Consider the following 22,660-nt stretch of genomic DNA (forward strand, 5'->3'; position numbering starts at 1 on the left):
GGTGGATGGTGACAGGTTAATTCCTGTCATGAAGAGCAAGCCATCAAAGCCTTCTGCTGCGAAGTTGAAGTACTGCAAATGTAAGAAGAAACCGAACTGCCTGAGGAATTGCCCTTGTGCGAAAGCTGGAGTACCATGCATCATTGCATGTGCCTGCAATGGCGACAGAGAAAAATGTGGACGGCTTCTGACTGATGACGGTGATGATGATGAGTAAATAGAGGTAATGACACTTTTCCAGACAGTATGTGGTATGACTTGTCGTTTTAAAACATGTTGAAGAGTACCGTGCAAATAGATAGTGTGAATGCCCGATTTTGGTGATTTTTTTAAAGTTATGCAAATCTAAAGTGACATACATGCCAGTAAGTTAAGTTCAGTCGGGGCATTTCTTTCCCAAAAACATCAGAGGGGTACAAACAACATATTTTGGGTGTAAAAGTTTGGCTATATTGAGCTTGAAGTAGGAAAAATGTGATTTTATTTACTAAAGGAGCAAAACTTTTAGCTTAACCCACTTTCCGTGACCTTTTGACCTCTGCTGACCTCATGGATGGTCCAATCACGTTGAATCATGTCTCATATAAAAGCCAACTTTATAACAAAAAGAATGAGTGGTAATTTGTTGCACTCACCCCTGTATTATGGGATATATGGTCAATTGAATTTCCCCTACCCCTAAATTTCTTGCTTTTTTACAGTTGACGCCCCAAGTTAAAAAATGTCCCTTCAGAATTCGCGCAATCCAAACTACCTTGCTAAAGTCACTTTTCTGGTGGCTAACACCCCCACAGACATGATCTAGGGGGTCAAACATTTTATAGCAGGGGTGTCACTTCAAAATCTAATTTTGAGGTCTCGGATCCCAGACTATCTGTCTATTTCTCTGTGATATCTCAAAAGGTTGTGGAAGCATTCAGAAGAAACTTGGATTCGGAAGAAATTCAGTGTGTGACGAGGACGATTTGACTAAATATTGTTAAATATCCTGATATTAGAATGAATTTTTTTTTGAATAACGATTCTTCACCATTGAGAGAAAGGGCCAAAAAAACATATTTATAGCAGGATATTTCAAAACATTATGGACGGGTTTAAATCAAACAAATCGATTCGATTCTGGTGAAGATCTGGATACAGAACTGGATACTAAGGGCTGAATTTACGAAAGGCAGTTAAGAGTTAAACGCGTGTAGAATCGCTAATCGTGTGATGATCACCTGTTCAAAGTTATTCACCAATTTTCGAAGAGTGATTATTTAACGTGCAATCAAAACCTAATCAACAAGTACAGTATTTAAATAACAGATAAACTTTTATCGTTTAAGGTTTATCGGCTTAATATATCGGTGTGTTTAAGATCATCGCATCGAAGATATATCAGCGGGGGTGTTTAAGAATGTGTTATTTTGCATGTTTAAGAGTGTGTTCTTTTGCATGTTTAAGAGTGTGTTCTTTTGCATGTTTACGAGTGTGTTCTTTTGCATGTTTAAGCGTGTGTTCTTTTGCATGTTTTAAGATTGTGTTCTTTTGCATGTTTAAGAGTGTGTTCTTTTGCATGTTTTAAGATTGTGTTCTTTTGCATGTTTAAGAGTGTTCTTTTGCATGTTTAAGAGTGTGTTCTTTTGCATGTTTAAGAGTGTGTTCTTTTGCATGTTTAAGAGTGTGTTCTTTTGCATGTTTAAGAGTGTGTTCTTTTGCATGTTTAAGAGTGTGTTCTTTTGCATGTTTAAGAGTGTGTTCTTTTGCATGTTTAAGAGTGTGTTCTTTTGCATGTTTAAGAGTGTGTTCTTTTGCATGTTTAGGAGTGCGTTCTTTTGCATATTTAAGTGTGTTATTTTGCATGTTTAATAGTGCGTTCTTTTGCATGTTGAAGAGTGCATTATTTTGCATGTTTAGGAGTGCGTTCTTTTGCATGTTTAAGAGTGCGTTATTTTGCATGTTTAAGAGCATGTTCTTTTGCATGTTTAAGAGCGTGTTCTTTTGCATGTTTAAGAGTGTGTTCTTTTGCATGTTTAAGAGTGTGTTCTTTTGCATGTTTAAGAGTGTTATTTTGCATGTTTAAGAGTGTGTTCTTTTGCATGTTTAAGAGTGTGTTATTTTGCATGTTTAAGAGTGTGTTATTTTGCATGTTTAAGAGTGTGTTCTTTTTAAATTTTGTTAAATATCCTGATATTAGAATTAAATTTTTACAGATGGAGTACATAATAACATTAAACCTCACTCATCTCCTCACTGGTCAGGTAAATGCTATTTAAACCATCTTAATCCAGGCCCCCTACCTACCTCCATTTCTGATGTAGCCTCCAAAATACAACCCTTATAGTCTCCTTTGTCACAGGTTCTCACATCTGTAAGATGCAATATCCAAGATGGGAATTCTCCAAATCACCAAGCGAAACTACATGCAAGAATGGTTTGGATGACCCACATTCTGAAATTATATATCATAATCAACAAAAACAAAGTAAACTTTGTTGAGTTGAAAAACAAGTTTTTAGGCATCCAACGGGCAAATTTCACTGTTATAAATCTCGCCCTGGCTCCACAAATCAAGCACAACTTAGGTTCATGGCAGGCTTGGTCACTCAAATACATTTTTGTTTTATCTCATTTTCTACTGAAGAACAGCTCAAAATGTTTAATAAACTCACATTTGAAGAACCACATGCGGTTGTTGACAAAAGACCTCAGGAATGAACAGAACAGCAAAATGAATAGAACAAAGCTTGGAGGAAAGAGCTGAATGGCATATCACATCACATCTTCAAACAACGCTCAAATAAACCACACTCTTGTTTATTATTCCATCTATTTACTGTCATATTCTAAATTTCAAGCGTCATAGCAAAGGGTATGAATACTTACGTCAATGTGATATTTCGGGTTTTCTTTTTAATAAATTTGCAAAACTTTCTAAAATCCTGTTTTCTCTTTGTCATTATGGGGTATTGAGTGTAGATTGATGAGGGAAAAAATGAATTTAAACGATTTCAGCATAAGGCTGCAACATAATAAAATGTGAAAAAAGTGAAGGGGTCTGAATACTTTCTGAATGCACTGCATATCGTCATGGGAAGGTGAATAGGTGGGTAAAAGGTGTAAGATATATGAGTTATGCCATTAATAAATGTTCAGCACAAGTGTGTGGTTTCTGTGTAAAACCAATAGAGCAGGTGTCGAAGTTTGTTTTCGGAGCTGATCACCATGACCCCTCAACCATAATGTGCCGAGAAGCTCCCCACTGTCGAGTCTAATTTTTAAAATCATTCCCTCCATATTCTGTGTTCCTTTTAAATGAACAGCTTTAATAAACCATTTTGATCAGCTCCACAAGCCCCATTGAATTCTAGCAGAATAAAGGACTCGATACCAGGCCAAGAGGTGTGCCAAGAGGCATTTGGCCAGACATGTCTCTCTCTCTCTCTCTCTCTCTCTCTCTCTCTCTCTCTCTCTCTCTCTCTCTCTCTCTCTCTCTCTCTCTCTCTCCCACGAAGAAGATTTTCCATCTTGGTATTCCTCCCCTCACCCCAGCCACCGCCAACGGCAACCCCACACAGGCATCGCGAGTGGATCAGGTTCTTTCTTTTTTTTTCTGTGTCTCGTTACCTCTCCCTGCCTGAATCCTCGTGGTGTGAATGAGTAAGGACACAAGGCATCGATGTAGCGGGCACCTGGGATCAATTGTATAAATAATAATTGTGATACGTGTATCTTGTTCTCCCTATCCCTCTTTCCTTTTATTATTATTATGAAACCTGTTTCTCACCATTGGCATGTCGGCCTGGTATGCGGTTGTGGATTTGGCAATTAAAACCGTGGCGTGGTGGTAGTTCAACACGGACGTTGGAAATTTGGCGTAAAACTTGTTAGGAGGGTAAAGATTGCAGTACGTTGTAAGTTGCAGTAAGTTTCCCAGTGGTTCGATCAGCCCCAGTCCTTTTTAAATGGAGACACCACTGCAGTTGATAGGCCTTGTTTGTGGTTCTGTACATTGGAAACTGAAGAAAGGATCTGTCCGGCTATCCTAGCGGATGGTCTCTGAGAACAATCCGTCACTAAATTGGTGATGTCCACATTGGTGATCGTCCGGGTGGAAGATTTGACCTCGTGTCCACCCCACAGTCCACTGTTACAATACATATGGATCATGAGGAAGATGATTAATTTAGGATCATTTTATTAACACAATTAGGCTACTCACAATCACTTGAGTGGCAATTGCACAGAGGGGGTTGAGGATTTGCACAGAGGTGGAGAAGGGGAGGTGGGGGTTGATTTGATTAAGCATTATTTTTAGAGAACACATAGATCGACAATATTAAATTCACATGTTATTTAACTGTTCTTTGCATAATATTGTTGCTCACATTTTACATTACGAGGAATTTCCACGGTTCCCTGCCAGTAGTGCATAACAGCGTAGAGCGAGTCCGTGGGCAGCAGCATGGATTTTGATTGCCAATTTACTTGGCATAATGCTTGGTCTTTGTGAGAAATGGTAAGCAACAATACTAAGATCGTCCCAACACACAGGGTAGACAGAATCCGAGAGAAAGCAAAGCAAAGGTACCAAGAACCACCTCAATCCCAACCTGTCAGGCAACACCATCACCAATATAGATAGTGTCCTCCAAAGGCAAGCTACTCACAGCAATTCTAGCTTGAAAAGCATCCGTCGGTGCTACAGGAAATGGTGATTTCAGGTGATTTTCTAAGCTCTCCTGCACAGAGCCTAAGACCATAAAGAAAGAGCAATGGGCATGATAAATTAAGATTAGATTGTTAGGAATAACAGGTGGTAGCCATACAATATAATTAGCTCCATAAAAGTAAGAGGGATTGTTAACTGAACTTGTAATACATCTAAAACTAGTTAAAGAAGAAAAACTATTCACCCAAAGAGGATACATGTAAAATGTTCATTTTTCAGGATTATATGAAGAAGAACAAATAAATATTAGTGACAAATAACCATCGATGTTCTTTCTACACGATAAGCAACTTATAAATGCAGACCTAAAGAAAATGATAATACGGTACTGTATTTCCAAAAGAAAATCCTAAAATCCAGCATCTCGCACCATTTAGTCTTCTTCTACCTCTACCTCCAGTTTTACCCCGACTGCCCCAATTTTTCCTCCACCTTTTTTGAGATTTACCAGGGAAAGTTTTTGGCCTATGTATGGAGGCCAATACTCCATGTTCACAAGTGTGGAAAGCATGGAGTGGGGCCCCACGTATTACCTTGCTCCTCTTGAGGCAGCAAAAAACAAGGCCTTCCACACTTTTGGAATCTCAAAACGAAAGGCAGATTGGATTACCAGGGACTGGACTGCCACTCTTCTACCGGTGACATATTTGTGGGCTCTCTAATGTATACAAGCTTACATATGGCCTTGCTCCCCATGCGTTCTCCAACCTCTACCATCTCGTAGCTAATATAGGCCAAACATATTCCTCAAGAAACCCTCAACTGCTCATGCTTGCCAAGTACAAGCAGGTTTACCATCTGCATTCATTAGGCTTCCCATATTCTACAGATTGTGGAATAGTCTCCCTTTGTTCATTGTCTTACCCTCCTCACTTCAGTCTTTTAAATGTGTTGGCCATCATTACCTCATGTGCTCACCCATCCTCTTCCACAATATCTTCTCCACATGAAAACTATTTCACATCATTTTTTTGTTTTTCTCCACAAGATCGAGGCTCATGGAAGAGCAAGGTGATGCAGGCTTTGAGTTATCCTGCTATTTGCATCCAATAGTTGCAGGCAGCAGGGCAACTCGGATACAAATAGCAATGGAATGAAGGAACAGAAGTGGAGAGAGAGACAGAGACAGAGACAGAGAGACTGACAGACAGAGAGAGAAAGAAAGAAAGACAGACAGACAGACAGACAGACAGACAGAGAGAGAGAGAGAGAGAGAGAGGAAACACTGCAACATAAAAGGCTTTGGGTTAGGAAGGGTTAATGGTGGCCATATAAATTGTGAGTAAGGATGCAGAACGACTTAAAATGGAGGCACACTGGCTGCTTAACAACATGGTTGTCCACCAAGTTTCGTCCGAAGCCATCCACAACTTTTTGAGATATTGTGCTATATATCGTTTTTTGCCCAATCTCACAATAGTGATGAATCACTTCAAAAAAATTCTCGAATCCAGATACGGTACAGATCTTCACCAAAATCTAATCATTTCGTCCTTGTCATACACCCAACCTGTCCACCAAATTTCATCTGAATCTGTTCACAATTTTTTGAGATATCCTGTTCACAAACAGACAGACAGGAGTGACAACATAACCTCCATCTACCTTCGGTGGCGGAGGTAATTATTGTTCGATAATCGATAGCCACATCATTCCACAGTATGCAAATATTATTAAATACCAAATCGGATGACTATTTTGGAAAATTATGTTAATTGTAGACAATGGAATTTTAATCTGCCACAACCAATTTCCCTATTTTGAAAATATAACAATTCATCAAAACAGTATAAAAACCACCTTTAGAGGCCATTTTTCCCCGCAAAGCGGGGGTTGGCCTTTTTCGGGAACCGTGGTTGTTGTTGTTTTTCGGTCCCCTTTTTGAAGCAATGTTTTACGGCCGGATGCCCTTCCTGACGCCAACCCTTTTTGCCGCCTTTAACGACAAACAGGGAATTACCAGTGAACTGGTACTCAATTAGCCGACCTCGGAAGGATGACAGGCTGAGTCAACCCCACTGGTGTTAATTCAGCGATTAGACCGGGATTCGAACCCAGGATCCTAGGATCCTAAGCCGGCACCCTAGCCGCTAGCCCAACACCAGGGTATTATCAAACATCAGCGATCCATCGGTCATGCGGTCATGGTGACGGTCATGGCGGTCATGGTGACCTCCATCAGGGTCATCAAAACAGTATCAATACACATAAAGCAGGTGTTATTGTATTTTCATTGCATGAGAATTTTTTTTTTAAATAAATAAGTAAATAAAAAAGGGCTTCAATTTCAGATGTCATTAAGAAATTGCTGAGGAAAACTTTCTGGCTGAATGCGTGTTTGGTGAGAATAACTGAACTTAGGTAATCACGCCTCACAAAAATAAATTCACACTGCTTCCAAATATCCTTCTCATTGAAGGAAATCCTATGAAGTGCTTAATGCATATTTTGTGTGGTTCAGAATGGTCAAACTCAAAAGGATTCATACGTTCCACGGTCTATGTACAACCCACAGCTTTAAAATCCCAACTACAAAATGCAGCTGGTCATGAGATCAAATTAGGCACTACATGACCAAGATGGTCAGAAGGTACAACAGGTTTAAAAAGATAACCCGTGCTACATATCAACAAAAATAGGATCAAAATGAAGAATAGAAAGGAAAGGAGGAGAACGAAGATAAAACAAAAAATTCAGGTAATGTAGTGTTTGGAGGTGGGATGCAGTGCTTACGGAGGAGATGGTAGTTTGAGTCTCGCTCGTACTTGAATGTGAGCCTGCCATAGCTCACGTGATTCAGATTTTTCAACCACTCAAAATATGAAACAGTCACACCGCCTGCATTCAAGTACATATCCTACAAAAATAATGGCACATCAAAAACGTGATGCTGAAAATAAAACCAAAAGTGTGCAATTATAGACAAAAGTAACAAATACTGAGCGATTGTCGATTTATGCGATACTCACAGGTATAACCAGGATGTTCCTCTGAAGAAATATAGCATCTGCCTTGGGTGTTGTTGGACCATTCGCACCCTCAGCAATCATCTGCAAAAAAAAAAAACTGTTTCAAAACGTTAAAAATATATATTTTTGGCCGAAAACACTCATCATTACTCACTGGTGAACCTCTAAGTTCAATGAAGATCCATTTGGCCATCTCTGAGAAAAATGGTGACACAAACAGACATCCATCATAGTATAGATTGATCCGAGCTAGAACGGTCGAGTAAAGTCGTATTAACTAGTAGTTAAGTGGTATTCCGATGCAACAGTTTTCTCTCATTCTTGTAGTTATGAAAAATCTAACGTGCTCATTTTGCACGAAAGGCCAATTAATAATTTCCAACAAAATAATTAATATTAAATAAATAATATAATAATTAATCTAATAAATAATTAATAATATCTACAGTATATTCAGAAAGTATTCGGACCTTCACTTTTTCACATTTTGTTATGTTGCAGCCTTATGCTGAAATCGTTTAAATTCATTTTTTCCTTCATCAATCTCCACTCAATACCCCATAATGACAAAGAGAAAACAGGATTTTAGAAAGTTTTGCAAATTTATTAAGAAGAAATAACTGAAATATCACATTGACATAAGTATTCATACCCTTTGCTATGACACTTGAAATTCAGCTCAGGTGCCTCCCATTTCTCTTGATAATATTTGAGATGTTTCTACACCTTGAATGGAGTCCACCTGTGGTTAATTCAGTTGATTGGACATGATTTGGAAAGGCACACACCTGTCTATATAAGGTCTCACAGCTGACAATGAATATCAGAGCAAAAACCAAGCCATGACGTCGAAGGAACTGCCTGCAGAGCTCAGAGACAGGATTTTGTCGAGGAACAGATCTGGGGAAGACTACAAAAAATTTCTGCTGCATTGAAGGTTCCCAAGAGCACAGTGGCCTCCATAATTCTTAAATGGAAGAAGTTTGGAACAACCAGGTCTCTTCCTAGAGCTGGCCGCCCGGCCAAACTGAGCAATCGGGGGAGAAGGGCCTTGGTAAGAGAGGTGACCAAAAACCCGATGGTCACTCTGGCTGAGCTCCAGAGATCCTGTGTGGAGATGGGAGAAACTTCCAGAAGGACAACCATCACTGCAACACTCCACCGATCTGGGCTTTATGGCAGAGTGGCCAGACGGAAGCCAAACAGTTCAATCTTGGTTTCATCAGACCACAGAATCTTGTTTCTCACAGTCTGAATCCTTTAGGTGCTGTTTTGCAAACTCCAAGCGGGCTTTCATGTGTCTTTCACTGAGGAGAGGCTTCCGTCCAGCCACTCTGCCATAAAGCCCAGATCGGTGGAGATTGCACTGGACCTTTTATCTATTACTAAAAAGGGAAACGGCCGTCCATGTAACGCTTCATTCTGAAGGGTTCCCCCTGTCTCTGAAGGGTCAGTGGGCTGATGGTCATCTCTTGAGATTGTAGTTCACACCTCTGATGATTTGGGGGAATCTCCCCTGGGAGTCCCAATAATCCAAATCGAAAAATATGAAGAAAAAAAAAATCGAAGACAGTGATCCTGCAGACCATCAAGTAGAAGAGCTGTGTTGGGTTTCAGAGCAATCGGTTGGTAAATAAGGGACGAGTAGGAATCTGAAGTTTCAGGTGGTAACTTCCACTCCCCCTGGGAGCCCCTATGATACAAAGTCAAAAAAATCGAAGTCTGAGCGATTGTGTGGGCCATCGAGTAGAAGGGCTGTTTCGGGTTTCAGAGCAATTGGTTGGTAAATAAGAGACGAGTAGGGATCAAAAGTTCAGGGCCTGAACAATTGTGCAGGATACTGTATTGTAATCATGTGTGAAGTTTCAGGACAATCAACCAGGTGACAAGGAAGGAGTAGCAAAAATAGTAAAAAGTTAACGGACGGACGGACTGACATCTGGACACCACGACCCATTTTATAAGTTCATCTTTTTGAGAATCGAGATGCGATGACATCTATCTATAATTCCAGTAATCTATGTATGTATGTATGTATGTATGTATGTATGTATGTATGTATGTATGTATGTATGTATGTCTGTGACCGCTGTTTCTCGACAACCACGGGTCCGATATACTTTAAACTTGCCAGGTATATTGCTGGGGACCCGAGGATGTGCCTTTTCAAGGTTTCATATTAATCGGGACAAGTAGTTACCGAGCTATGTCCAAAAAACGATTCAACCAATCAGAGAGCAGCGAGCTATCACGTGTGCCGAACGTGGCGAACAGACTCTGCCTCGGACGGCACATTTGAGAGCGTATTCATTTATTTCACGTTGGAAAACTATGTTGCCGTTAAACTATGTTTTAAAACTAATTATAACTAATTTGCGATTCATCGTAACTGCGATTTGCGACCTTCCGGACAGTGAAGACTGCACTTCCGGCAGCCAATCACAGAACGCGTTGCGTAGGCGTGGCCGATGTGAGAGCGAGCCGAGGCGAGCGCGTGCGCCATTACGGTTCGTAATTCGATTTCTTCCGGAGAAAATAATAATTTCTCGATTTCTTATGCGCATTATTTCTCCCAATTCAGTCAGAGCGAAGGGCGGAAGCGAAGAGCGTTGTTTTTTTTGTTTACGGGCGTACGGGCGGGGTAGAGCGTACGGGTAGCGTTTTTTTTTTTTTTTGGCAAGGAACGGGCACCCACGTACGGGCATGCCCTAGTAATAATAAAAATGGTACCATTGGAAATAGAATGATCGATTTATTTGTTGTAAAGCAAATAATCGATTTACTTGGAACAAAATTTGTGTCTGTTTAATCATAAGGTATCCGTTCTAAAAGCCTTCTTTCTTGGATGGAAGAAGAAGAAGGAAAGGAAGCTTCATGCAGCGGTTCCAACGGTAACATTTATTATTCTACGGAACCTGTTACAGGTGTTAGCTTGTGTTGATAACACCGCCCAGTGTACTGTGCACATGTACTTCCGGAGTCACCTCCGGGCCGGGAGTGCCGGACGCGGAACATGGATTGCTTGAACTACTAACGGCTCCGTGTCCTTTTATACGAGCGTCTGAAACATGGTGACAGAAGTGGCTTGATGCAAGTTACCCCATAACGGACTCCTTCAAGCACCACCGCGTGTACAAAAGTGAGTGAATAACTGTGACCTCCCGCCGCAACGTGCTGTGCTGAAACGCCTCGGGCATAGGCCTTGATCAACATGGCTGCCAACATTCCACCCCCGGACACGATGAAAATGAGTGGTGACTGGAGCAGTAATTGGGACAATTTTAGAGCTGAATTTGAGGATTATCTACTCGCAACCGGTCTGAATGAGAAGCCAGAGGAAGTGCAAGCGGCAACTCTGAGAATGGTGATGGGCAGCGAATGTCGTCATGTTTATAAGCACAACTTGAATCTCTCAGCCGAGCAGGAGAAAGACGTGTTGGCCATACTAATTGCGTTGGAGACGTACTTCAAGCCGGCAATAAACGTGATTTTTGAACGATACGTGTTCGGCAGCTGTAAGCAAGAAGAGGGAGAATCGATTGACAATTTTGTTACGCGTCTCAGAGAGAAAGCGGCATCTTGTGAATATGGCTTATTGAAGGACGAGTTGATTAGAGACAAAATCGTTCTCGGCATTGCTAATGAGAGTACATGCCGTCGCCTCCTGAGGGAACGGGATTTAACCCTAAACACAGCCATCGAGACATGCCGGGCAGCGGAGCTCATGGACATGCGGATGAAAACAATGGAGCAGGAAAAGCCACTGATCGACAGTGTCAATGTCACAACGAGGCAACAGTGCAGCAGGACCGGCCCTCCAAAAGCAACAAGGCAAAACGACCACCCTCCCAGCATGTCGACAGACGACCGGGCCACATGTAAATACTGTGGCAATGCACACAGACGAGGACGAGAACACTGTCCAGCCTATGGTAAGGCATGCAGGTTATGTGGCACGGCTAATCACTTTGCCAAAGTATGCTTTAAGAGCACGAGAAGGCCCGCAGCAGGGCAGCTGCACAAGGTGGAAAATACTGAATCTGAAGAGGAAGATGATAACAGTGGCAATTTCATTTACACAAGCGAGTGCATCGGTGCTTTGAGGTCGAGAGGGAAAAAATGGTTCATCACACTACAACTGCATACCAAGTTACAGCAATGCCAGCTTGACTCTGGGGCAACGTGCAACGTAATGAGCCGTAAAGACAAGATGAATCTCGCACCGAAAGCGCGACTCTTACCAAGTAACACGAGACTGAAGTTGTATTCTGGCGAGTTGTTGAAGTCACTGGGACTTTTCAAAACAAAGTGTGTAATATGTGGACGAACACACAAGCTTGAGTTTGAAATTGTGGAGGTCAGTCAGAAACCCCTGTTGTCAGGCTCCACATGTGAGCACTTGGGACTGATGCACTTCACTGTCCCTGCTGAACTGCACAAAATGGAGCACCACCTGACTAGGCCTTTGACCAAACAACAGCTCATAAGCATGTACAACGATGTTTTCAATGGGCCAATAGAGTCAGTTCCAGGAGAAATACATTTTGAACTGGACGCCAAAATCCGTCCAGTCCAGTGCTCCCCACGCAATGTACCCGTGGCCATGAAGTCCGCCGTGAAGGCACAGCTGGACAGACATGAGGCAGATGGGCACATTACCACTGTGACCGATCCGACAGACTGGATAAGTAACATGGTCATAGTAAAAAAGCCTGAGAAGCTGAGAATTTGCATAGATCCAAAGTTTTTGAACCAAGCACTGCGAAGATCTCACTACCTCATGCCAACACTTGAAGATGTCTTATACAAATTACCAAAGGCACGGGTATTCACACTCATAGATGCACGTGATGCCTTTTTACAATGCAAGCTAGACGAGAAGAGCAGTTACATGACAACATTTTGGACTCCCTGGGGCAGGAAACCGTGGCTCAAACTGCCTTTTGGAGTCTCCGTAGCACCAGAGGTGTACCAACACAAGCAGCATGAGCTATTGGCTGGGCTAGATGGAGTAGAGCCCATTGCAGATGACATCCTCATTGGTGGCTGCGGGGATACAGATGACGAGGCAGATAATGACCATGATGCAAAGTTACTGGCGCTGATGGACCGCTGCAGGCACATTAAAGTAAGACTTGGCCTGAAGAAGCTGCAATTCAAGGTAGCAAAGGTCCGTTTCCATGGACATGTACTGTCTTCAAATGGCCTGACGGCTGATCCTGACAAGGTAAGAGCCATTCTGGAAATGTCACACCCAACAGATGGGAAGGCGGTCCAGCGTTTCATTGGCTTTGTGACCTACCTTGCCAAATTCATGCCACACCTTTCTGAGGTTTGTGAGCCATTGAGGAGACTGCTGGACAAGGGTGCGATATGGCATTGGCTACCGAAACACGATGCTGCAGTGCAGGAAATAAAGCGCCTGGTCACCATGATGCCTGTATTAAGGTACTATGACATCTCAAAGCCAGTCACTATACAAAGTGACAAGCCAAAATGGACTGGGGTGCTGTCTCATGCAAGAGGGACAACCGGTTGCATTTGCACCAAGGGCGCTAACGCTGACGGAACAAAACTATGCACAAATCGAAAAAGAATGCCTGAGCATAGTGTTTGCCTGTCAACGCTTCCATCACTATCTGTATGGCCGGGAAGTGATCACGGCAGAGACTGATCACAAGCCGCTCATTGCCATTTTCAGCAAGCCTCTCCTAAGCGCACCTAAGCGACTCCAGAGCATGCTGCTCACACTCCAGAACTACAGCCTCAGGGTTGTGTACAAGCCTGGGCCTAAAATGTATATCAGCGACATGCTCAGCAGGGCAACAGCAGCGGTCAGTACTTCCAATGTGGAACATGAGCGACACACAGTTTGTAGTATGCAGCAGGAGCAGTATGATGTGGAGCAGATCAATCAGGCAGATTACCTGAACGTCACTGATCGACGCCTGCTCCAGATCAGACAGCATACATACAGAGACAAATACCTGCAAGCACTAAAAGCTGTTGTCTTGGCCGGGTGGCCTGACCAGAGAGAGACATCTCTTGCTGTTAGAGATTATTGGCTATGCAGAGATGAAATCAGTGTGCAGAATGGTGTGCTGTTCAAAGGTCAGAGAGTTATCATACCGAAGTCTTTGCGCCCAGAGATGCTGGCACGAATCCACTCCAGCCACATTGGAGGGGAAGCATGCTACAGGCAAGCACACGATACTCTCTTCTGGCCAAACATGCAAGCAGAGATCAAAGACTTTGTCAGTAAATGTTCCGTGTGCAATGAATATGCACATGAGCAGCAAAAGGAGACGATGATATCGCACGAGTTGCCCACACGGCCCTGGCAGATCATCAGCATGGACTTATTCAAGTACATTGGGAAAGACTTCCTCCTGATGGTCGATCACTATTCTGACTTCTGGGAAATTGAGCTGCTCCCAGACCTGTCTGCTGAGACAACAATCCGGCGATGCAAGGCACAATTCGCACGTCACGGTCAACCGGACCGTGTAATCTCTGACAATGGGCCTCAATTTGCAGGCGAGCAATTCAGACTCTTTACCATCGAATGGGAATTCGAGCATCTCACATCCTCTCCACGACACCCAAAGGCCAATGGCAAAGCTGAGTCTGCCGTCAAAATCGTAAAGAACCTGTGCAAGAAAGCTACATGTGATGGCAATGACCCCTGGAAGGCCATACTCCAGTGGAGGAACACACCAACTGAGGGCATGGACAGCAGCCCAGCGCAGCGCTTGATGTCAAGAAGGCTGAAAACACCTTTACCTGTGACCAACAAGTTGCTCGAGCCTTGTGTGGTGCCAGGTGTTTTGGAGAAACTGCGTCAAAAAAAGCAGATATCCAAGCTCGGCTATGACAGGTCAGCCAGAGACTTACCTGAACTAAAAGTTGGTGAGTGCATCCGTATGAAACCCCTGCCTGGAGACCGAACTGGTCGCTGGAAAATAGGAACCTGCGTGCAACAGGTTGCCCCACGCTCCTATCTCGTGGATGTGGTGGGTGCCCTGTATCGCCGCAATCGCGTGGACCTGAGAGTAGCTGAGTCAGCACCACCTCCCTGTTATGGACAGCCCTCGGATTTGCTAGCGGAGGAAAGGCACAACCAGAGCATCACAAGACCGGATGTGCAAAGTGAAGACAAAACTGCCATTGAGCCTGAGGGCTGCAATGCTAAGAAGAATTTGGTGAGAGTGAGCACACCAGCAGGGAGGACCTGCAGCACACCCTCAACACCAGCGATGGTCAAAGAGCCTCTCTCACACCAGAGCCCTGTTTTCTCCCGCAGTGGAAGACTGTCAAAAGCCCCAAACAGACTTGATCTGTGAACTGTTACAAGTAACAGCAAGGACATTTAGTTATTGATTCGATGTCATTGATTGGTGGAAATGTTCAGCTCCTGGCATAATCCTATGTTATAATTTAGCCAGAATATTGTTATGTTGTGTTACCAGTTTACATCTCTTTTCGAAATTTTGGTAGAATAGATTGCATCACATGATATTAGTAATGTTAAAAAAGGGAGATGTTACAGGTGTTAGCTTGTGTTGATAACACCGCCCAGTGTACTGTGCACATGTACTTCCGGAGTCACCTCCGGGCCGGGAGTGCCGGACGCGGAACATGGATTGCTTGAACTACTAACGGCTCCGTGTCCTTTTATATGAGCGTCTGAAACAGAACCCTCTAGAAGGACATATAAGGAGTACACAAAACATAACAATGGCAGCACCACAGCAGCAAACAAAACCGAGAGATGAAGAAATTTTAAGTGATTAACTTTTTCTGTGAATATTTATTCCTTTTTCTTCCCAATTCATCTTTCTAAATATTTCTTCAAAAGCTGCTATAAAGGGGTTTGAAAAAAATATATCCATATGAAAAAAATATCGCCATATGCAGATGCGCCATCGACTGGGTAAATAACAAAGGTACCCGTTTGTTTGCGAACGGGTACGTTTTTCATGGAAGTCCTTCACGAACTTGCTGTCCATGTCTGACGTGCGACTGAAGGTGCTACAGGAATGTGGAATTTATTGGTTTCATGCTTTAAGATTCACTGTTTCTGCATTGTCTGTTTGCTTCTGGCTTCCCACCCATGCGTAGTATGGGTACCTCACTCGTCTTAATAATTCAAGAAAATAACCTTTATTTATGTTCTTAATACAGGAAAATAAGCCTGTTGTTGGTTTATCGGTTAAGGTGGCTGGCTTAATATCTTAAAGTCTCAAGTTTGAGCTCCTGGTTGTGCTGCTAAATAATACCAGGTGGGTTGACTCAGCCTGTCATCCTTCCGAGGTCACCAAAATGAGTACCATCTCACTGGAAACGGGGCTCCCAGCAATGATGTAACCAGCAGCCTCAGGATGCATGCGAAATAATAATAATACTTTATTTTATGTTCTTAATAACTCTTTCATTCATGAAAATAATTAGCAAAATAAAAAAAACAATACACAAACATGTTCATTAAGGGTACAGTTTGGACAATTTTAAAGTTGAAGCCCCTAACCCTGTTTTCCCCATTACCCCTAAGTTTGTGGATTTGCAGTTTACAATAATTTTCAGGAATGAACCCACATGAATGGCAAGGCCCTTCTCCATTTACTTAACACGGTGTGGGGTATCGTGTTCTATAAACTCATTAGCTGTGGCTGTATTTGTTACTGTTTCGGTTTCATGTGTGACATCTTCCAGTCACACCTTGTTTGGAATTTTTTATTTTTATGTGGGTTCCGGATAACTTCTCTGGTTTACAAATTGGATTCGGTTGTGAGTGTGTAAGAGTGTGTGAGAGTGTGTGAGAGTGTGTGAGAGTGTGTGAGAGTGTGTGAGTGAGTGTGAGAGTGTGTGTGAGTGAGTGTGAGTGAGTGTGTGTGTGTGTCGTTTTGCACCAAGGGAGTTTTTTGTGGTGCTTTTCCTCTTTTTTTGTTTTAGTATGTATATTGGGACTCAGTCATGTCTGTTCTGAATAATTTATTTTTTAAGAAAGTGTTTGCCTCATATTGACGCCATATTGTCGTGCCAACAATTGGGTTAATTTGGCTTCCCAGAAGGATTACATTTTTTGTAATCCTGTTTAATAACCAAAGCAGTAACAGACCCCGCTGGATCATAGGCCAACGTGACCCACTCGCTCGGCATTGTCCAAAGCAAAACAGCAACAGCTTCAGGGTGCAACAGTAATCACCTCCATTGTGGTTGCGTATTGTGGGGAGGTTGCTGTCTATGTGACAATACCTTTGCCTGGATCTTGTGAGCATTGCTCAATGTCAGTTGTTTCTCCCCAGCAGCTGGCACCAGTATGTCACATGGTGCCTCAAGTATGGGATCCAAGTAAGCTCGAGCACCAGGGAAGCCCACTATTGTGCGATTTTGCTGCCATAGAAAACAAAAATAAGAATTTTAATGCTACAAATGCAAAGGAGGAAGCAAAGAGAAATATAAATGTCATTGAACCTGCACAAGTTTTTTGCACTTCAGCAAGCTCTGTTCAATGTCAGAAAAACTACAAAAGCTGGAAAAAGACCTTTTTAACTTATAAACCTTAGATGATGTACATTACACATTGAGTGCGTGTCCTCGAAAGGGCACATTTCCAAGTTAATGCCAACTGGGCATTGTCGACAAAGAATAGCATTTACTGAACATGGAATAATGGTTTGGAGAATCCAAACCCCGGCCCACTCATACGAAACACTTGAAAATGGTACGTGCTGCTTCCTTCAATGATGCTCTGAATTTAAAAGGATAGCGCACAGACAAACTACAAGTTGGCTACCATTGCACAGGCTTGTTGGAGCCGAACAGACCCCTCTTGCATTCTGAAACTACACGTTCCTTACGAGGGAACACATTATTATCACACCTCAAGCCAAAGCATTGTATACCATGGAATGACATCATATACCGTGCAGCATCAGATATTGTTCAGTGTGATAATTACAGGTTGTCCTCAAAGTCCTGTTGTAATAAATTTTTTAGACAGGAAAAAGACTGTGGACATCCATTAATTATTATGCCTATGCCGACAAAGTCGCCGGGGGCATATTTTCGGGTTGTCTGTCCGTCCGTCTGTACGTCAGGGCTAAACCTCGTTTTTCTCAGCAACCATGTCCAATTGAGACGAACCTTTCAGGGTAGGAATGACACCCATGCAGAATGTTTATATGATAAATGTGGTCATAGTCACGTGAAAAAGCAAGTACACCCCATGTAAATATTTGACTTTTTCAACATATTTCAACATACAGCTATTTGATCTTCATTTCAACAATATTGATAGATAAAGGTGATATAATATAACAAATATCATGAAACATTTACATTTTTAGTCCATTGTATAATTTAAATAAACATAAATGCAAATTTCGCATTTGGAAAAAGTAAGTACACCCTTGGCTCTAATAGGTGGTATTGCCCCCTTTGGCAGAAACAACCTCAAGTAGGCGTTTCTTATAACTGTCTACCAGTCTTTGACATCGACTGGGAGAATTTGTTTGCCCACTCCTCCATGCAGAATTCTTTCAGCTCTGCGATGTTTGAGGGGTTTCTTGCATGCACAGCTCGTTTCAAACCCCCCCACAACATCTCAATGGGATTTAGATCCGGGCTTTGACTTGGCCATTCCAGAACACTCCATTTCTTTCTTTTCAGCCATTTGTTGGTGGATTTACTGGTATGTTTAGGGTCATTGTCATGTTGCTTCGGTTGAGCTTCAACTTTCCGACAGGTGGCCGCACATTATCCTCAAGCACCCTCTGGTACAATGAAGAATTCATAGTGGATTCTATGATGTGAGCTGCCCAGGCCCTGATGCAGCAAAGCTGCCCCAAACCATAATATTTCAACCGCCATGCTTTACAGTTGGTATCAGGCTCTTGTGGTCAAATGCTGTCTTTGGTTTTCGCCAAACATGTCATCTGGTACTGTGGCCAAATAGCTCTACCTTTGACGCTTCTTTCCAGAGCACATTGTTCCAGAAGTGCTGGTCTTTGCCTCGGTGTTCATTGGCAAACTTTAATCTTGCCCTGATGTTCTTTCTGGACAGCAAAGGTTTCCTCCTGGCACACCTCCCATGTAGATCAAATTTGTACAGCCTCTTTCTAACGGTAGACTCGTGCACTTTGACATCAGCAGTGGCAAGAGCTACCTGTAGGTCCCATGATGATATTCTGGGGTTCTTCGAGACTTTTCAGCATCTTGCGGTCTGCTCTCGGGCTGAACTTGCTGGGGCGGCATGGCCTCAACAAGTTGGCAGTTGTTTGGAATCTTCGCCACTTGTAGATGATCTTCCAGACAGTCGATTGATTGATTTCAAATTGTTTGGATCTTTTAAAATCCCTTCCCATACTCGTAGGCATCTATAACCTTCTTTCTGAAGGCCTCAGAGAGCTCTTTTTATCTGGGCATGGTGACGCCGCACACTTCAACAACAAAGAGCAAACCAAACTTAATGTCTGAGGTTTAAATAAGACAGGTTCCTCCAAGATCCTATCTGACGATGTTCTAATCATTTGCCCCTGAACTGGTGCACCTGATTCTAATTTTAGGTATTCGTAGTGATAAATGTCGGGGTGTACTTACTTTTTCCACATGCGAAATTTGTATTTATGTTTATTTAAATTATACAATGGACTAAAAATGTAAATGTTTCATGATATTTGTTATATTATATCACCTTTATCTATCAATATTGTTGAAATGAAGATCAAATAGCTATATGTTGAAATATGTTGAAAAAGTCAAAACTTTACATGGGGTGTACTTACTTTTTCATGTGATTGTAGGTCATGTGGTATGGCAGCAATCTTGGCTTAAAAGCAAATTAAAAAAGTATTTCTCGGAAACCGCTGAATGGAAAAATTTGAAACTTGCCACATTGTCAAGTATTCCCAATGGGGGAACAAAAGCATGATAATTATGGTGACATCATAGGTGAAGTGGTATACCAGCCAAAAATGTTTTAATCGAATTCCTTATCCTAAAAATGTGAAATAACATGCACATAATCTATGACCGATTTGTATTGAAATATTAAATTTATGACATCATAGGTCACATGGTTTGGCAGCCATATTGGATTGAAGGAAAGTATTAAATGATAAATCTGAAACCGCTCACCCTATCGATGCCAAATTTTACAGATACCATCGAACAGCACTGTTGCATAGTTTGAAAATGATGTCATAGGTCACGTGTTTGGCAGCCATATTGGACAGAAAAACGAACCTTATCCAATCAACACGAAACTTCACAAACGTGATCCCCCACTCATACATATGCAGAGTGATGGCATCTACCCGTTGAGGGACTATGCGGAGGCATATTGGCGACACAGTCGCATTGTTCTAGTTTTTCATATAAATGAAGTTTTGGAATATTATTGCCATACTTTTCAGGAATGTTAAAAAACCTATGTATTTTGCAACATGTGACATACATTTTGTTTTTGCAAATGCATTCAAGTTCACCAGTTTCTTGATGCCACCTACTTAATGTGCTTACACTGCAGTAAACGCAGCCAATATTGACATTTTCAGTTGATGTAAAACACTCACTTACGAAGACTGGTGGGAAAACGGAAATACAGGACTATTGCATCCAATGCGAGACTGCAAAATTGGCATAGGGAAATAAATAAATAAAAATTTATACTTTGTCCAGTTTCATGGTTTTCCCAGAAATTAATCCCGATTATTATGTCAGCCTGCCAACATGAGCTAACACACCTGCACATCACATGGCATAAAAGTAGAGGGCAAAACACAAGCACAATATCAGAAACGTCTCAAATGTTAACTTGACTGTAACAGGAAATGAAAAGACACCAGGTTGAGCATAGCCAGTGGGGCAGTACCAGTTTGTAATCCTCCAGCTCCTTTGGATCTATACCCTCTTCATTGTAAATCGCTCCGTCAATCTCACCAACACCGACACAACGTGCTCCAAAGCGATGTAGGTAACGCATCGTGTGTAACCCCACATTGCCAAAACCCTGCAGGAATAAGAAATTATGGTTTAGGTACGAGGAAAAAGAAATAGAGTGAGTATAATTATGATACACCACCAAAATGGTAGAACACCCCTTTCGACTATAGACCAAAAGGCAGACATCTATTCAAGTAGGCGTCTGTATAAACTACAGTCGCCCTTGTTTCATCTACAATCTGAGGACGTATAAAATTAGCTTGCAAGAGCCAATAAGGAATTGCAGACAGAAGTGAGTCATATGGCATGGAAAAAAACAAACTTCCTCTGAGAAGTTATCATTTTTCTTTGTTAAAAGGCAGCCAATTGTGTGCAAATATATATATCATATGAATGAATGAATGAATGATCGTTTTAAGGCCATTTTCCCCGCCAGAGCAGGGGTTAGCCTTGCGGGCCCCATGACAATCATGGTTCCCTTTTTGAGGCAATGTTTTTATGGCCGGATGCCCTTCCTGACGCCAACCCTTAGTCGCCTCTTACGATGCGCAGGGATACGGTGTACCTATTCTAAATTGGGGTACACACCGTGATCATTCATCCCAGCAAGCTGGTACTCAATTTGCCGACCTCGGAAGGATGACAGGCTGAGTCAACCCCCCTGGTGTTAAATTAGCGAACAATCGGGATTCAAACCCAGGATCCTAGGATCCCAAGCCGGCACCCTAACCGCTCAGCCAACACCAGGCTAAATATATATATCATATCTGCAAGAGAAATGCTTAGAAAACTGAGGCTCATATCAGAGCAAGGACAACATAAAGGGAACAACAGGAAAAAGGGGAAACGCCAACAGCAGGGTGGAGGGAGGAACAAGATGGAGAAGGACAACCAAGGGATGCAGGTAACGATGAGTGGTAAGGGAGAACGCAAGGGGTGGACAATACGGATAACATAAGCAGAATTTTGGGAGGGGTGTGTGGTGGTTTAACGTGTGTAGAAAAGATCATGATTTTGTACGGGATGTAAATCGTGTGTAGAAAAAAAAAATCTTTCATGAAGCATACAACTTTTCAAGAAGTGTTTCAATCATAAATGGTAGATGTGGTAAATTGTTTTTCATACCTGTATAATGAAGGTTTTATCCCCAAATCCTGGGGTTAAACCAATTGTACCCATGTACGTTGCCTCGTTGATAAAGTTCTCGATTCCGTGAAAAATTCCACGACCCGTCGCGGAGATTCGCCCGTGGATGCCACCTTGTGTGATAGGCTTGCCGGTAACACATGCATGCGCATGTATATCCTTAAAGGAGGAAAACAGGATTCACGTATTTATTCTCAAGATCCACTTGCATTTGAAAAGTTGCACACGTAGGCAAAGCTCAACATTCACTTTTTTATTATCCCATCCAGTAATGTTTAAAATAAATATGAACATCTGCATTATGAAAGTAGATTTGATACAGATCTTCATTGAGAAACACAATTAAAAATGGATACATTTTTCCCTCTTTGTAGACAAATCCAACCTCTGCCACCCGATGTTGCACCACCATTTTACAGTGGAGGTACAATTGCAGTACATAAGAAAGGTAACTTATAAACCATGATCAGGTAGACGATGGAAGACCATGGTTGATCACGGCTCTTATTTAAGTGTTCTCCATTTGTCAGAAATCCAATGAATGACTCGCATTGATAGTTTTATATACTAATCCTATAAACATAAATAAAAGGTTGTTTGCAAATAAATACACTGATCATGATGCCTTACTTCAACCTGTGAGGTCGGTTGTACCATATCATATCATAAAGGATGTAAACTTTTAACAAACGCTCCCTTGCTCCCCCCCTAGCCCTTACCATATGACCCATAGTGTTGGCAAAGGTATCCGCAATCCAGGACATTTCCCTTTCCCCTGTACCCATGTCCGGTGCTGGAACATCTATCCCGGGGCCTGAAATACACACGAGTTAGACACGCACAGTAGAGCAACATAATCATATGCACAGTCATCCTTGGGTACGGA

At 42.2% G+C, this 22,660-nt stretch overlaps 1 protein-coding gene across 2 annotated transcripts in view; it reads right to left on the reverse strand.

Moving 5' to 3' along the window:
• LOC137424717 (glutamate dehydrogenase, mitochondrial) overlaps positions 1 to 22,660 on the reverse strand; it is a 64,609-nt gene that overhangs the window by 17,500 nt on the left and 24,449 nt on the right. Inside the window, exons 5-11 of one of the 2 annotated variants that reach the window (XM_068112460.2) lie at positions 22,494 to 22,588; positions 21,754 to 21,933; positions 20,558 to 20,695; positions 16,939 to 17,076; positions 7,684 to 7,764; positions 7,448 to 7,571; positions 4,653 to 4,735 (exon numbers count right to left, since the gene is read on the reverse strand). In XM_068112460.2, coding sequence (XP_067968561.2) covers positions 4,653 to 4,735; positions 7,448 to 7,571; positions 7,684 to 7,764; positions 16,939 to 17,076; positions 20,558 to 20,695; positions 21,754 to 21,933; positions 22,494 to 22,588 — 839 coding nt within the window. The remainder of the gene's footprint in view (positions 1 to 4,652; positions 4,736 to 7,447; positions 7,572 to 7,683; positions 7,765 to 16,938; positions 17,077 to 20,557; positions 20,696 to 21,753; positions 21,934 to 22,493; positions 22,589 to 22,660) is intronic. The other variant, XM_068112459.2, reaches the window with a different exon arrangement.

The sequence above is a fragment of the Myxine glutinosa genome, chromosome 4 (assembly GCF_964187855.1).
Source record: "Myxine glutinosa chromosome 4, kmMyxGlut1.1, whole genome shotgun sequence".
Lineage (NCBI taxonomy): Eukaryota > Metazoa > Chordata > Myxini > Myxiniformes > Myxinidae > Myxine > Myxine glutinosa.